The 18,513-nt window shown below is 45.3% G+C and overlaps 1 protein-coding gene across 1 annotated transcript in view; it reads left to right on the top strand.

Annotated features, from left to right (window-relative positions):
- Nucleotides 1-18,513, top strand: part of LOC126273235 (UDP-glucosyltransferase 2-like) — an 81,064-nt gene that overhangs the window by 57,888 nt on the left and 4,663 nt on the right. The window contains exons 3-4 of the mRNA XM_049976778.1: nt 3,581-3,901; nt 9,065-9,287. Of these exons, the coding sequence (XP_049832735.1) occupies nt 3,581-3,901; nt 9,065-9,287 (544 nt within the window). The remainder of the gene's footprint in view (nt 1-3,580; nt 3,902-9,064; nt 9,288-18,513) is intronic.

Here is an 18,513-nt window from a genome sequence, read left to right as displayed (position 1 = left end):
CGAGACGCAAACACTACTGAACCGTTTTTTTACCCCTTTGGAAATTTTGCTTTACCACTCAGGGGCTCTACCCCTCAGAGGGAGCTGTACAGTGTAAAAATTGTAGATGAAGACAGGGGCTGCAATACATTCAGGAAATAATTGAGGATGTAGGTCGGAAGTGCTTTTTGACATGAAAAGGTGGGCACAGAAGGGGAATTAATAGTTGGCGGCATCAAACCAGTCAGAAGACTAATGAAAGAACGAGATACACATTGTTATAATTCTGCTGTAAGATGGCGATCTATGGGGAATTTGTTCCAATTTTGTTTTAACCTGTCGATAAATGGAACGATTTTTTACAGTTTTGCTATAGAAAGGGCATTTTGTTACAATCTTGTGTAACGGTGGTGATGTATGGGCCAATTTGTTACAACTTTGTTTGTTACAATTTGGCTGCAACATGATGATGCTTGGAACAATTAATTGCATCTTTGCTGTAATATAGCGATGTGTGGAGGGTGAAGTGTAAGATAATCTCTACCGTGCGGTATCATAAGTTAGCATTATCGGCAGAAGATGGCATTCGTTTTGTATTACAAGAAAAAGTTAACACACTAGCCCGGAGTTCCCATAGTGTTTGGGTGACTTCGAGCAGACGGTACACTCACGGTCATAAATTAAGGATAACTGCAGAATGTGGTGCCACACAACGTGGCACTGCACAAAACTGGCGCTAATAGTACAGGCACATAGGGAACACACATGAGACAGATCTGTAAGTCCACGATTTTGGTGATATGTTGAGAAAACCGTCCCGTAACACATCTGTTACAAAACGTCACTGTTTCCTGCGCATGTACCCCGACATTAGTATGGTATATGATCACCATACACACGTACACAGGCCGCACAACGGATTGGCATACTCTGGATCAGGTGGTCGAGCAGCTACTGGGGTATAGCCTCCCATTCTTGTATCATTGCCTGTCGGAGCTCCTGAAGTGTCCTAAGGGTTTGAAGACGTGCAGTGATACTTCGACCGAGAGCATCCCAGAGGCTGGGTGGGGTTTAGGTCTGGAAAAGAGGCAGGCCACTCCATTCGTATGATATCTTCTGTTTCAAGGTACTACTACACTATGGCAGCTTGGTGGGGCCGTGCGTAGGAAGGTGAGACCCACTGCACCCCTGAAAAGAAGGATATACTGGTGCAAAATCACGTCCCGATGTACCTGACCTGTTACACTTCCTCTGTCAAAGACATGCAGGGGTGTACGTGCACCAAGCATAATCTCACCCCACACCAGCAAACCACGACCTCCATACGGGTCCTTTTCAAGGACATTAAGGGGTTGGTACCTGTTTCCTGATTCACACCTGATGAAAACCCGGTGAGAATCACTGTTCCGACTATACTTGGAATCGTCCGTGAATATAACCTGGGACCACTGTTCGAATGACCATGTACTGTGTTCTTGACACCAGGCTTTACAGGCTCTCCTGTGACCAGGGGTGAGTGGAATGCACCTTGCAGGTCTCCGGACGAATAAACCACGTCTGTTCAGTCGTTTGTAGACTGTGTGTCTGGAGAAAACTGTTCCAGTGGCTGCGGTAAGGTCCCAGGCAAGGCTACCTGCAGTACTCCATGGCCGTCTGCGGGCACCGATGTTGAGATAACGGTCTTCTTGTGGTGTTGTTCACTGTGGACGTCCCGTACTGTAGCGCCTGGACACGTTTCCTGTCTGCTGGAATCGCTGACATAATCGTGAGATCACACTTTGTGGCACACGGAGGACCCGTGCTACGACCTGCTGTGTTTGACCAGCCTCCAGTCGCCCTAGTATTCCACCCCTCACAACGTCATCAATGTGTGTTCTTTGAGCCGTTTTCAGCACACAGTCACCATTAGCACGTCTGAAAACGTCTGCACGCTTACTCGCTGCACCGTACTCTGACATGCACCAACACACCTCTGCGCGTGTGGACTGCTGCCAGCGCCACCGTGCGACGACCGCAGGTCAAATGCAAGGTGATTTAAACCGCCCACCAGAGCGTTGTTTCACCATGTATCAGTATTATCCTTAATTTATCGGCATGAATGTAGTTGGAAGTGGGGAGTTGAAAGGGGGTAGTTGAAAGCATATCCAACCTTTTTCATATTTATACACTACTGGCCATTAAAATTGCTACACCAAGAAGAAATGTAGATGATAAGCGGGTATTCATTGGACAAATATATTATACTAGAACTGACGTGATTACGTTTCCACTCAATTTGGGTGCATAGATCCTGAGAAATAACTACCCAGAACAACCACCTCTGGCCGTAATACCGGCCTTGATACGCCTGGGCATTGAGTTAAACAGAGCTTGGATGGCGTGTACAGGTACAGCTGCCCATGCAGCTTCAACACGATACCACAGTTCATCAAGAGTACTGACTGGCGTATTGTGACGAACCAGTTGATGGTACGCATTTCTCCTCCTTACACGAGGCATCACAACAACGTTTCACCAGGCAACGCCGGTCAACTGCTGTTTGTGTATGAGAAAACGGTTAGAAACTTTTCTCATGTCAGCACTTTGTAGGTGTCGCCACCGGCGCCAACCTTGTGTGAATGCTTTGAAAAGCTAATCATTTACATATCACAGCATCTTCTTCCTGTCGGTTAAATTTCGCCTCTTTAGCACTTCATCTTCCTGGTGTAGCAATTTAAAGGTCAGTATTGTGGCTTAGATCAGTGCATTCTGGTATGCATACTTAACTTATACAGTAGGTTTTGGATAAGTAGAGTTCTAAAAACAGGTAACTATAGATACATCCACTTCACCAAAAAAATTTATTTTTGCTTAATACTTGGCGACTCAGTGTACGATGAGAAATATGCAGAGCAATTTTTAGTGTTTCTTTACTCCCCTCGTTATATCCTGCGTACATTCCAAACTCAGTAGTGTACTGGGACCATGTAGTATCCACTGTATAACAGCATCAGTTAGCATTATCAGCGGAGTTCCACGCACATTGCCTGCAAAACTGTATGTCACTCCGGTAATTCGACCTGCTGTGATGCAGTTCATGAACAGCATACCAGACGGTGCTTTGCAACAGAATAACGCCCCCCCCCCCCCCCCCCCCCCCAGGTCACCGTTGTAACCCAGCATGCTCTACAGCATGCCGTCTTGGCCTGCTAGATCGCCAGAACTGTCTCTAATCGAACACGTATGGCCCAACATCCGACGACAACTCCTGTTTCACCCACAACCACCACAACCCGCCCCTGTACAGACTAGCCAAGTGCAGCAGGTATGGAACTCGATCCCAAAAACTGATATCCGCTACCTGTAAAACAAAATGCACCCACGTTTGCATGCTTGCATTGAACTTTCTGCCGATTACATCGTCAATTAATATACCAGCATTGTATATTTGTAATTGCTTACCTCGCGCTTACATTAACATGTGATCCTGAAGTGTTAGTCACTTAAATCCGTTGCCTAGACAAATGTGTTCCAGAAATTTAATTTCTCCACACCACTTGTTGTCTGGTGTTGCGATTTTTTTTTCCGTCGGTGTATTTAGACCCTGTGCAATGGTCCGCAGGTCGGTAACCCTGAGCACCCCGCCTACACTGAACAGTACATGGTGCCGCTGGCTGCGCCGTTCACGTTCTGGGGCCGGGTGTACAGCACGGTGATGCACATGTACCTGAGAGCCGTCGACTGGCTGCTGTCGGGCGGGCACGTGGACAGCAAGCTGCGCGAGGTGCTGGGCGCCGACACGCCCCCGCTGGCGCAGGTGGTCCGCAACACCAGCCTGGTGCTGGTCAACAGCCACTGGAGCGTCGACCAGCCCGCTCCCAACGTGCCGGCCTTCGTCGAGGTCGGCGGGCTGCACGTGGAGGAGCCCCGACCTCTGCCGCAGGTGGGCGCTCGACAGTCGATATTTCTAAAAGCATCGGTAATCGGATACATCAGTGTATTAAAGACGTCTTTATTCGCTGTAGATATATCGAACTAATGAATCTATATACCTGCAAGACGACTAAAAAATATCGATATGACGGCATATAAAAATCTTCTTTCACTTGCGCCTTTGTCCCGCAATGTGCGCAGGGTCGGCGTGGTTACAACAGATTTGGCAAGGTTAATTTAAAGGGGTGGCCGGATGCCCTTCCTCCCGCCACCCCATACACCCCAGAACGGAATCAGTGTACCCCAACTGTCTGCATCTAGTGTAAACCATGAAATAGTTCGGAAGTGATACAAATGTCTGTGGGTCGTGTAAATGAGGCGGGATGTGGAGACCATCCCGGTATTCACCTAGCGGGATGTGGAAAACCGCCTAAAAACCACATCCAGGCTGGCCGACACACCGGCCCACGTCGTTAATCCGCCGGGCGGATTCGATCCGTGGCCGGCGCGCCTACCCGAGTCTAGGAAGCTGCGCATTAGTGCTCTCGGCTAACCTGATGGGTGATGTTGTTGTTGTGGTCTTCAGTCCTGAGACTGGTTTGATGCAGCTCTCCATGCCACTCTATTATGTGCAAGCTTCTTCATCTCCCAGTACCTACTGCAACCTACACCCTTCTGAATCTGCTTAGTGTATTCATATCTTGATCTCCCTCTACGATTTTTACCCTTCACGCTGACCTCCAATACAAAATTGGTGATCCCTTGATGCCTCAGAACATGTCCTACCAACCGATCCCTTCTTCTCGTCAAGTTGTGCCACAAACTTCTCTTCACGCCAATCCTATTCAATACCTCCTCATTAGTTATGTGATCTACCCATCTAATCTTCAGAATTCTTCTGTAGCACCACATTTCGAAAGCTTCTATTCTCTTCTTGTCCAAACTGTTTATTGCCCTTGTTTCACTTCCATACATGGCTACACTCCATACAAATACTTTCAGAAATGACCTCCTGACATTTAAATCTATGCTCGATGTTAACAAATTTCTCTTCTTCGGAAACGCTTTCCTTCCCATTGCCAGTCTACATTTTATATCCTCTCTACTTCGACCATCATCAGTTATTTTGCTCCCCAAATAGCAAAACTCATTTACTACTTTAAGTGTCTCATTTCCTAATCTAATTCCCTCAGCATCACCCGACTTAATTTGACTACATTCCATTATTCTCGTTTTGTTTTGGTTGATGTTCATCTTATACCCTCCCTTCAAGATCCTATCCATTCCGTTCAACTGCCCTTCCAAGTCCTTTGCTGTCTCTGACAGAATTACAATGTCATCCGCGAACCTCAAAGTTTTTATTTCTTCTCCCTGGATTTTAATACCTACTCCGATTTTTTCTTTTGTTTCCTTTACTGCTTGCTCAACATACAGATTGAATAACGTTACAGAGAGGCTACAACCCTGTCTTACTCCCTTCCCAACAACTGCTTCCCTTTCATGCCCCTCGACTCTTATAACTGCCATCTGGTTTCTGTACAAATTGTTAATAGCCTTTTGCTCCCTGTATTTTACCCCTGCCACCTTTAGAATTTGAAAGAGGGTATTCCAGTCAACATTGTCAAAAGCTTTCTCTAAGTCTACAAATGCTGGAAACTTAGGCTTGTCTTTCCTTAATCTTTCTTCTAAGATAAGTTGTAAGGTCAGTATTGCCTCACGTGTTCCAGTATTTCTACGGAATCCAAACTGATCTTCCCCGAGGTCGGCTTGTACTAGTTTTTCCATCCGTCTGTAAAAAATTCGTGTTAGTATTTTGCAGCTGTGGCTGTATAACGGCATATAAAAATATCGGCTGCGTGTTATTGTAAATATACTCCCGCTTTTAGAGCTGTATTTTTAAGTATTGATTTATTATTAGGTATTATGTACATCAACAAGACAGCAACCTGCCTATGCCCCTTACAGCAAGAATTGAATGGAAAATGATCCACATTCACACTTAGCGATAACCACTTCGCTAACAATGGTAGCTGCATGTAAGCGGCACAATAAAAAATGTCTCATGGTTCTGTCTTCTGGTTTTGTCACATACCGGAATTGTCCAGAACACTTCATTCCATTTCCGATACGCAGCTCGTGGCCTCACGGTCACATTCTCACTTCCCGAGCACAGGGTCCTGCGTTCGATTCCCGGCAGGGCCAGGGATTTTCACCTGCGTCTAGATGGCCGGGTGTTTTTGTTGTCTTCATCATTTCATCATCATTCATGAAAGTGGCCAGATTGGACTGAGCAACAGTTGGGAATTTGTGCGGGCGTTGATAATCGCGCAGTTGAGCGCCCCACACACCAAACATCATCATCATTCTACTTCCGTGATTTTTTTTCATTTCTGCCAACGCCAGCGAACCAGCAGTTTTAGCGTCAAGATTGCATGGTGAAGCTAAATGTTGTAGTTTTCGTTGGTAGCGCCAAGCGCCAATTACGTCGTCATTTCCCCTCACACGTCTCCTACTACAACTACTATCGCTTGCGCCTTTGTCCCCCATTTTGCATAGGGTTGGCGTGGTTAAATCGGATTTGCAAGTTAATGTGAAGGGGTGGCTGAATGTCCTTCCTGCCGCCACCCCGGACCCCCTGGGACGGAATCAGATTACCCCATCTGTCTGCGACCAGTGTAAATCATGGAAAAGTGTGGATGTGTTTCAAATGTCTGAGTCGTGCAACTGAGGCGGGACGTGGGGACCGGCCCAGTATTCACCTAGCGGGATGTGGAAAACCGCGTAAAAACCACATCCAGGTTGGCCGGCACACCGGCCCTCGTTAATCCGACGGGCGGATTCGATCCGGGGCCGGCGCGCCTACTCGAGTCCAGGAAGCAGCGTGTTAGCGCTCTTCTTTTTTTCTGTCGACTAACCTGGAGGGCCTTCCCCTCACACGTCTCCATCCACCTCAAAAATCAAGTCTTGCCATTTAGAGTTTTGTTCGTCATTTTCAGTAACTGTTCTTGAAGAACGCGAAGAAATAGCGCATTACATGCCTTGAAAATTGTTTTTTAACGGAACTGGTGTGCTATTTCTTCACATCGAATATCTTGTTATTCCAGTCACACTACCACCCTTCTCGTCCGCCCGCATCTCGTGGTCGTGCGGTAGCGTTCTCGCTTCCCACGCCCGGGTTCCCGGGTTCGATTCGCGGCGGGATCAGGGATTTTCTCTGCCTCGTGATGGCTGGGTGTTGTGTGTTGTCCTTAGGTTAGTTAGGTTTAAGTAGTTCTAAGTTCTAGGGGACTGATGACCATAGATGTTAAGTCCCATAGTGCTCGGAGCCATTTGAACCATTTTGAGCCTTCTCGGCCCCCCCCCCCCCCCTCCCACCGTGCAATTGTCCTTTTTCTTTTGTGCCACATATACTGGCTTCACACAGTCAAAGAGGAAGATTGGACTTGAAAGCTCAAAAAGTAGTAAGACTCCTTCAGACAGCGAAAGGGAAATTATATTCAACTACTATTTCAAAATAAGAGCTTCAAGTATTTACGGAAAATTGTGAAAAAATATAACATAAAATAAAAATATCGGCACTCGATATTGCCATTTCTACATCGATATATCGGTGGATAACATATCGTCGGTATATATCGATATTTTATGAACAACCCTACCCAGTGTAGCTGCGTGTAACCAGATATGCCACTTCCTTTCACATCAGCAAGAACTTTTTTTAATACTTAAGCGAAAATAACACAATGAATCTCAAAAAGACTTTGACACACAATTTACTTAATGCACCATGACACCTTCCCCAACCTCGACTACATCAAATGGTATAGCCAGCTGTGTTGACCTGGTAATGTCTCTGCTTTAGAGTCTTGAGGACAACAGCCCAATAAACTCCATCTTGGCTGACACCTAAGTCATTCATCCTCCAATTTTTCCACATACGTTGGGCCAGGACGTCTTAGGGATGGATAGCGTCGCCTATTCTGATCTTCCAGCTTTTACGAAGATTTGAACGTCCAGAGATTCCAAAAGTCTCAGTTTGAGCTTGAATTCTTTTACTAACTTAGTTGACTTAAGGACGCAATCCCTCTCGGTAAAGTTGTAAGTCCGCTTCCCACGAGAAAGTGCGCAGGCGTGAGCCCATAAGTCAGGGAGTCAGGTCTAGACCTGACCGCGTCTTCGTTACTTACAAGAATAATATGAAGTCTCTCCTCAACCGGACTAATTCGCCCGAGTACTTTACGAAGGCATTGTTTTACTGAACCAACCGTTCTTTCCAACCACCCCTGCCCCCTTCCAACCAAGCCCCACGGGGAGCGATGAACTTCGAGGCAATACTTTTTTGGGTGACGTGGTGGTGGTTTCGATCACATGAAAAGGTTGAAGTTCAATATTTTTCGGATAGCCGCCTGCAATGTATTAGAGTTTTCACTATAAACTGTATGCGGGACGTCTCATCTAACAAATGTTTGCAAGGCTAATAAGAATTTGTGTGCTGTGGATGGGGCAGCGAGCTCGAGGTTGGTTACTGCACAGATAAACTGAACGATGTAACAGTTGGTAGCAGGGGACTAAAGAGCCTGAGGAATCGATTCCACGGACTTTGGAGAGTTTCTGTGGCGTCTTCCCTGTGTACGCATTAGAGCCTTCGTGTGAGCACTAATTTAGAGTTTTGAGTTTTGAACCGTTGGGCACTGGTAGGTTCTCCAATAACGCTGTAACTTCCGGGAGGAGGCACGCTGTCTGTACTGATTTGATCCATAAGGCGCGAGGTGCTGTGATTTCTTCTCTAGTAAATTCTCCCTGAAGATTCTTTCTGTTCAAGTCTCGCTCACAAGAGAGGAACGTATTCTGTGGTTCGTAAAAGGTTACATGTTTTGGTACCAGAATGTTCAGTAGAGCGCCAAGTAAATAAATAAGATACTTCCTTTGTTCTCACACCTACAACAACATTTATTTGTGCCAAGGAGAACTAGAAACCGTGAGTCACACGAAGATGTTACGATACATAATTCTACTTAATGCGCTGCGGTACGGGGTTCAGCTGAGCCAGTCTCACTTTCCTGTCACGGTACAACCCACGTCTGTTTGAATCTGTTTACTGCAGTTATGCCTAGGTCCTCCTTTACAGCTGGGAGTAATTTGTTCTTAATTCGTTTCCATTTCTCTTGCCCAGGATCTGCAGAGTTTCATGGACAACAGTCCTGCTGGAGTGATCTACTTCAGTTTTGGGTCTATGGTGAAGACGGACGACATGCCAGAGGAGAAGCTTAAGGCGATTATCGACACTTTTGCGTCAGTGCCGCAGAACGTACTGTGGAAAGTCGATCCGTCCTCTCTACAGCAGCTGCCGCCCAATGTGCGTGCTCAGAAGTGGATGCCTCAGAACGATGTTCTCCGTAAGTAGCCATCACAAAGTGGCTGTCGCGTTCTCCACAGATTTTGGTGTAGCTCAAGACCAACAACAGCAAACCATCACTGAGTACAATCTTGAATTTGGAGAACACTCTTCTTTACACAGGTAACGATTACTTTTAATTCCACCAACGCTGTCTTAATGAACGCTTAAGTTGTCCGTGTCGCTGTCTCTAATTTCCCGTTTATAGCGACTGCTACATCGATTTGCCACAGCTGCGTATGATATAGTGATGTCTTTTGTCTGGGGTATATTTGATAATTATATACAGGGTGGTCCATTGATAGTGACCGCGACAAATACTCACGAAATAAGCGTCAAACGATAAACTACAAAGAATGAAACTCGTCTAGATTGAAGGGGGAAACCCGACGGCGCAATGGCTGGCCCCCTAGACGGCGCTGCCATAGGTCAAACGGATATCAACTGCGTTTTTTTTTTAAATAGGAACCCCCATTTTTATTACATATTCGTGTAGTACGTAAAGAAATATGAATGTTTTAGTTGGACCACTTTTTTCGCTTTGTGATAGATGGCGCTGTAATAGTCACAAACATATGACTCACAATTTTAGACGAACAGTTGGTAACAGATACGTTTTTTTTAAATTAAAATATAGGACGTACGTACGTTTGACCATTTTATTTCGGTTGTTCCAATATGATATATGTACCTTTGTGAACTTAACATTTCTGACAACGCATGCTGTTACAGCGTGATTACCTGTAAATACCACATTAATGCAATTAATGCTCAAAATGATGTCCGTCAACCTCAATGCATTTGGCAATACGTGTAACGACATTCCTCTCAACAGCGAGTAGTTCGCCTTCCGTAAAGCATTGACAATGCGCTGATGCATGTTGTCAGGCGTTGTCGGTGGATCACGGTAGCAAATATCCTTCAACTTTCCCCACAGAAAGAAATCCGGGGACGTCAGATCCTGTGAACGTGCGGGCCGTGGTATGGTGCTTCGACGACAAATCCACCTGCCATGAAATATGCTATTCAATACCGCTTCAACCGCACGCGAGCTATGTGCCGGACATCCATCATGTTGGTAGTACATCGCCGTTCTGTGATGCAGTGAAACATCTCGTAGTAACATCGGTAGAACATTACGTAGGAAATCAGCATACGTTGTACCATTTAGATTGCCATCGATAAAATGGGGACCAATTATCCTTCCTCCCATAATGCGGCACCATACATTAACCCGCCAAGGTCGCTGATGTTCGATTTGTCGCAGCCATCGTGGATTTTCCGTTGCCCAATAGTGCATATTATGCCGGTTTACGTTACCGCTGTTGGTAAATGACGCTTCATCGCTAAATAGAACGCGTGCAGAAAATCTGTCATCGTCCCGTACTTCCTCTTGTGCCCAGTGGCAGAACTGTACACGGCGTTCAAAGTCGTCGCCATGCAATTCCTGGTGCATAGAAATATGGTACGGGTGCAATCGATATTGGTGTAGCACTCTCCACACCGGCGTTTTTGAGATTCCCGATTCTTGCGCAATTTGTCTGCTACTGATATGTGGATTAGCCGCGACAGCAGATAAAACACCTACTTGGGCATCATCATTTGTTGTAGGTCGTGGTTGACATTTCACATGTGGCTGAACACTTTCTGTTTCCTTAAATAACGTAACTATCCGGCGAACCGGCGAACGCTCCGAACACTTGGATGATATCGTCCAGGATACCGAGCGGCATACATAGCACACGCCCGTTGGGCATTTTGATCACAATAGCCATACATCAACACGATATCGACCTTTTCCGCAATTGGTAAACGGTCCATTTCAACACGAGTAATGTATCACGAAGCAAATACCGTCCGCACTGGCGGAATGTACATGATACCACGTACTTACACGTTTGAGACTATTACAGCGCCATCTATTACAAAGCGAAAAAAGTGGTCTAACATATTAAAACATTCATATTTATTTACGTACTACACGAATATGTAATAAAAATGGGGGTTCCTATTTTAAAAAACGCAGTTTATATCTGTTTGACCTATTGCAGCGCCATCTAGCGTGCCAACCATAGCGCCATCTGGTTCCTCCTTCAAGCTAGACGAGTTTCGTTCTTTGTAGTTTTTTCGTTTGATGCTTATTTCGTGAGATATTTGGCCCGGTCACTATCAATGGCGCACCCTGTATAAATCTATCAATTCATGACATCCGTCTCTACAAACGTCCTTTTTCTGGCGGTCACACGTCCAGGTCGTCCGTTTATAGTGACCTCTCAAAACTCTGCCACCTCTCTCTCCACATCCATCAATGCTGTCGGCTCACCTCCAACTGCACAACGCTACGCGCTGTTCACATCCAGCTGCCCAACACTACACAAGCGAATATTCCAACAATGAGTTCACCCAGCCACAGACTGCACACAGCGCAGTCAGCGATTTTCATACAGAGCGCTACGTGGCGTTACCAACATGAAAACCTAAACAGCCTACTTACATATTTAATGACCGGTTTCGACAGCCATGCCGCCGTCGTCTGATGTAATGCTTTCAGAGCGACTGATTCTCGTTTGCAGTTGTTCGTAATCTGATTGCTTTAGCCGCTTCATAACCCACGTGAGGTATTATTGCTCGACATATCCCAAAAGATGGACATCTTGGCGTTGCCGGTCTGGCGTAGAAGATAAGAATGCCTCTGCCGCATCTCGAAGTTGACAGTTTCCTCGGTTAAACCTTCTGGCAATCTCTGTGTTAATGAAGTACTTCGTCGGATAAAGAGGTCTTTTCACGCTTAAAGCGCTGCAATAAACAGTACTATCACAGAATTCTGTCTCTTGTGTGCTTAAAGTGTTCACAGTTACTAAAGCCTTAAACTGGAATATATGCTGGGAGATAGGTATCCTGCCTTTCCTTTTATACTGTACAAAGTGTAACATATAATTTGCTGCTCGCCGCGAGGGATTAGCCGAGCGGTCTCAGGCGCTGCAGTCATGGACTATGCGGCTGGTACCGGCGGAGGTTCGAGTCCTCTCTCTGGCATGGGTCTATGTGTTTGTCCTTCGGATAATTTATGTTAAGTAGTATGTAAGCTTAGAAACTGATGACCTTAGCAGTTAAGCCCCATAAGATTTCACACACATTTTAACATTTTTTGATTTGCTGCTCCCCGCATGTGTGCTACCCTTATTCGCTGTTGTAGTAGCCTCTGCCTTTTTTCTGGCTGCAGAAGGAAGGGGACTTTTCGTTCGGCCTTAAGAAAATAGGCCCATCTTTCCATAATCCTCCTAAATGGGTTTTGGTCGTAGTCAACCACACGGTTTTTAAGTGCAAGTAATTTCCCCATGACAATTGGTTTTTGCCGACAAACATTGCACGAACCTTCTTAAAGTCCTACAGGGGAGTGCCGCCTTTCAGAAGCGCTGTAAAATTAGCAGGAAGTGGTCATATCTACATTCCTCCCCTGATTACGGTTATCTGAAAGGCCTATAAGTTAAATTATTTAGTAGAGCGTTTTTTGAGGCCGCGAAATCGAGCAGTCGCTCGATAGCTCTCGAGGGGTGTAGAAGTCATGTGGCCTATGAGAGGAGGTGATGTTTTCGTTGTCTACTTCTAAAGCTGGGAATAGGTGATCCTTCATGACCAATCAACTTTCTCATTGCAGTACACAAGATTCATAAACTCCGTAGTCTGATTCCGGGTGTGAGCGTGAATTTCTACTTAGCCACTTCGCTGTCTTTCATGGCGAGGTTCGCGGATTAGTGAGTGTGGACACATTCCGAGAACAGAGGGTGGAACCACTCCCCAGCTGGTAGTGGTGCTGGGCAGAAGTCACGGACGAGATTAACGTTTGCTCATGTGTCCTCAGAGTCTTTTGTGGTGGCATGTTTCAATAAAATCTTCTCGGTTTACAGGCCACGTAACTTCGAACAAAACACACGAGCTTTCGATAGCTGTCTCCGCCACCGTCGCCAGGAGATAAAATCACTGACTAAAAAAAAGCCATAATCAGAAAAAGGTCTAGAAAAATAACGCCTGCCTTTTGAACCTGAGAAACAGTCATCACAGTTTTACACAGTTTATTGAATTCAGATTAAAAATTCACAAAATAATTTTTACTGATTTGTCGTTGCCTATTATTAAATTATTTAACTCACTTATATTATTGTTATACTTAGTGCTGCAGTATATTGTGGTGAGAAATGGAAAGAACAGAAACAAAAAGAATTTTGCCCATCGCAAGAAGTCAAAGGCTCGGAGGTTCATCCATATCACTAGGATTAAATGATTATGAATACGAATAAATACTGTGGAACACTTTCGACAAAGAAATTTATCTGCATCATCTTGCACATGAAAATAATGTACGCTGGCCTGAAACACCAGCAAATGATGTGAATATTCAACAAAGTAAAATTCCTAAGACACTGACTGCATATAGTGAAATTACCGCCTGGTGGTAAGATGAAAGCTACACTATCTTAAAATTGAAACTAAATGAAAAACAAGAAATAAAGCACACACGACAAAAGTTCATACATACATTTCAATCAAAAGAAAACTTTTAACCTATGCTCGAGTAACGAATCCGTGAACCGCATGTCCTGGATACAAAAAGCAATATGGAAAACTGGTTTGATACAGCTCTCCATGCTACTCTATCCTGTGCAAGCTTCTTCATCTCCCAGTACCTACTGCAACCTACATCCTTCTGAATCTGCTTAGTGTATTCATCTCTTGGTCTCCCTCTACAATTTTTACCCTCCACGCTGCTCTCCAATGCTAAATTTGTGATCCCTTGATGCGTCAGAACATATCCTACCAACCGGTCCCTCCTTCTTGTCAAGTTGTGCCACAAACTCCTCTTCTTCCCAATTCTCTTCAATACCTCCTCATTATTTATGTGATCTACTCATCTAATCTTCAGCATTCTTCTGTAGCACCACATTTCGAAAGGTTCTATTCTCATCTTATCCACACTATTTATCGTCCATGTTTCACTCCCATACATAGCTTCATTCCATACAAATACTTTCAGGAACGACTTCCTGACACTTAAATCTATACTCGATGTTAACAAATTTCTCTTCCTCAGAAACGCTTTCCTTGCCATTGCCAGTCTGCATTTTATATCCTCTCTACTTCGACCATCATCAGTTACTTTGCTCCCCAAATAGCAAAACTCCTTTACTGCTTTAAGTGTCTCATTTCCTAATCTAATTTCCTCAGCATCACCCGACCCGTGGCTAAACTCTGACAAAATATAAGAATTTCACTACGGAACTTGAAACTGAACTAGCAAATCAAACCCATACGTCAGTTAAAATAGCCACACGCCACCACCCTTTAACATGCTCACCAGCGCCAAGTCGCTCTTAAAACTACCATCTTTACTCAACAAAGGATCAGTCCCGAATGACGGGAGCACGCTCTGCCTGCAACGAACTTGGATTAGGTAGCCGGAAGAGACCAGAGGTCCTTTCCGCCACCAGCTTAACTACTGTCGAATGACAACTGAAAGGGTACAAATCTCTTTGTCTTGACTGAGAAGGCTGCACTGGCTACTCCTTTACTACCACAGCAGAGGGCCCCATGTGTTGGTGCCATATAAAAGAGCCAGCCGAGGTGGCCGAGGCGTACTAGGCGCTACAGTCTGTAACCGCGCAACCACTACGGTCGCAGGTTCGAATCCTGCCTCGGGCATGGATGAGTGTGATGTCCTTAGGTTTAATTAGTTCTAAGTTCTAGGGGACTGATGACCTTAGAAGTTAAGTCCATAGAGCTCAGAGCCATTTGAACCATATAAAAGACAAATTCAACATACACACGCACTCATTGATACAGAGGACAAAGAGAGAGAGAAATGCTGGAAGCGTGAAATGTAGGTAGTACAGGTAATACACAGTGCGACGTTGGATGACGCATGGTGGCATGGCGGGCAGGTGGCGCGGTAACAGAAGCAGGTAAGCGGAGCGGACACGGACGGAGGATCACTCTAGCGAAGATATGGGTTGCAAATGCGGAAATCCATTGAGATAAGCGACTTCGACAAAGATTATTATCACGCAGAGCCTGTGAACGAGTATCTCGAAAACGCCGAAGGTGCTCGAAAGTTCACGTGTTACTGTCGTGAGCGTCCACGGAAAGAGGTAGAAGGACTGTGAAACTACCACTAAGCGCTAAGTGGTTGGACGTCCACGAGTCTTCACAGAACGTGGGGTTCGGAGGCTGTCTGCTCTGTAAAGTACAATATATACAGATCTGTGGCATCTCTGCTGATAGAGCACAACGCTGGTGCACACACAAGTGTTTCGTAACACACCGTCCATCGTTCATTGTTGAACGTGGAGCTCCGCAGCAGACCACACCTCTGTGTTCACATGTTAATCCAATGACATCGTCAGTTACGACTCCAGTGGGCACGGGATCATCGGGATTCGACCGTCGATCAATGGGAACGTTTCGACTCTTTGGGCGAATCACATTTCTGCTACGCTAGGTCGATGACCGTCTCCATCGAGGTGAACGGCTCGAAAAGTGCAGCTCGCCACGGACTGGTGAGAGCAGTGTTGTGCTTGGGAAACATTCTCCTGCGCTTGCATGGGACACAACTGTGAACCACCTGCATTTATATATGCGATGTCATCTTTCAGCAGTATAATTCCCTGGAGGAAAGGAGGCGTTCTTTTCGTGAATCACTACTGACTAAATTTAGAGAACCAGCATTTGAGGCTGACTGCAGTACAACTTTACTGCCGCCAACTTTTATTTCGCGGAAAGACCACAAAGATAAGATAAGAGAGATTAGGGCTCGTACAGAGGCATATAGGGAGTCATTTTTCCCTCGTTCTGTTTGGGAGTGGAATAGGGAGAGAAGATGCTAATTTTGGTATGAGGTACCCTCCTCCACGCACCGTATGGTGGATTGCGGTGTATGTATGTAGATGTAGATTTCGATTCTCTGTGTCTCGGAGCCATAACCAAAGTACAGTGGTTTGGTTTGAGGAGCATTACAGCTAACTCATATTGATGTCTTGGCGACCAATTTCGCCTGATGTAAATCCTATAGAACCCATCTGAATTGCAATCGGTCGCCATTACCGCGTAAGCATTTCAGCGGCCCATTATTTACGTGAATTAGATGACCTGTGTGTAACATGTAATGCTGCGTACCTCCACAAACCTATCAACAAACTGTCAGATCCCTAGCACGGAGAATCAGTGATGTATTTGATTCCAAAGACGGACAAACAAGCATAATGCTTTGGCTCATCTGTGTACATAGGATGGAGTGCTTACTGGAAAAATCGACACTTTAATTTACCTCTATACCGCTGAATGGGGACAAACGCGAGGAACAGTACTAAATCACAAACGATTGAGTGTGAACAGCACGAAATACAGGGTGCGGCGGTAAAATCTGGACAAATAAAACTTTTTTAAAATAACAAATTTATTAAAACAAAATACAAATGAAATGAAATTACTTTTACAGACAAGTAGCGGTATCTTTCAAGAGTAACATTAGTCGATGTAATCCGCTTTAGACGCAATGACCGCCTCCTGAAGCGATCGCGCACACTCTTTACAACAACGTTATCCATATTCGCGAATGCTGCTTCGATAGAGATGCAACATTAGGGTGCCTCACCTTATTGGTAACTCTTTCGAATAAGCTCCAAACATAGTAGTCGTAGGGGTTCAAATCCGAACTATTCAGGTGGCAGAGTTCCTTTGACCAGACCATGTCGGTGTTATCAGAGAGCCAATTTGGAGTAAATGGCTCGTATGAGGGCCTCCTCTGCCATCCGACGCATTGTTCGCTCGCTGACGTTCAATACTGACGGCTATTGGCCCAGGTCCTCCGAAATCAGCGCCTGGGCCTTTTCGATGACTGCCGCAGTTCGTGTCACGCGTTTCCTCAAATAAAGTTTCCTCGCCGGGTTAGCGAAACCTTCCTCAGACTTCTCCGATGCATTGGACTTGGCCACAATATCGTAAACAGTTGATCTTGCGTACGCGAAGAATCGAATTATTTCAGTGGGCGCCTAGCGGCTCTTCGGTTGTACTTTTTACTTGTCCTTAACATCTCGTCATTTTGAGGTTCTGACTGTTTACTAGATGTTTCAAGAACACCAATTGCGACCTCCGGCTGAACTAGATATGACGGGAAATTCAAACTGAAATTTGTCTGGTTTAAGCGCTACACCCTGTACAAGTTAAATACGATGCGTGTTTTTTAAGTAAGTGCCATTTGAAATTAAAGAAAGACATGCTATCTCAATAATTTTATTTTTACATGAAAGCCTGTACCTTAATCTACGCACTGACGCCATTATAGTCTGATTCTTCCTTGTTTACGTTGTGTACTGAGTGTTTAAGATGTTTGAGATAATCGTGAGTCCCGCCGACTGTGAAGTACGGGCTGTTATAAGATTTCTTAGTGCTAAAGGCCTAAAAGCGATCGATATTCATCGTGAGATCTGTGCAGTTTACGAAGAAAACATTATGAGTGATGGAATGGTAAGAAAGTGGGTGAGAGCATTTAAAGATGGCCGCACAAATGTGCATGATGAACAACGGAATGGGCGTCCTTCGGTCTTTAATGAAAGTTTGGTGCAAGAAGTGGACAATAGGGTGAGAGAAAGCAGACGCTTTACGATTTCCTCCTTGCGGGATGACTTTCCTAGTGTTTCTCTTAGTGTTTTGTATGGCATTGTGGCCGAGCACTTGGATTACAGAAAATTGTGCGCACGTTGGGTACCGAAAATGTTGCGGATGTGCACAAAACCAAACGTTTAGACAGTGCATTGACTTTCCTTGAGCTGTACCACAACGACGGTGATGATTTCTTAAGCCCAATTGTTGCGGGCGATGAAACATGGGTGGCGTACGTCACACCAGAGTCAAAGCAACAGTTCATGGAAGTTGAGCAAGGGCATCGTTTTGCTGCAAGACAATGCGCGTCCACATGTGGCGAATCAGACCAAAGATCTCATCACTTCTTTTCGATGGGAAACTCTAGATCATCCTCCGTACAGCCCCGATCTTGCGCCCGGTGACTACCATCTGTTCGTGCACTTGAAGAAACACCTGGGCGGTCAGCGTCTTCAAGACGATGACGAAGTCAAAACAGTGGTTAACAAGTCAGGCGGCAGACTTCTATGAGGAGCGTATTCAAAAAGTGGTACAACGTTATGACAAGTGCTCGAGATTGACAGAAATTATGTACA

Source organism: Schistocerca gregaria, chromosome 5 (genome assembly GCF_023897955.1).
Source record: "Schistocerca gregaria isolate iqSchGreg1 chromosome 5, iqSchGreg1.2, whole genome shotgun sequence".
In the NCBI taxonomy this organism is placed as follows: domain Eukaryota; kingdom Metazoa; phylum Arthropoda; class Insecta; order Orthoptera; family Acrididae; genus Schistocerca; species Schistocerca gregaria.
This window is presented reverse-complemented; position numbering and strand designations above follow the sequence as displayed.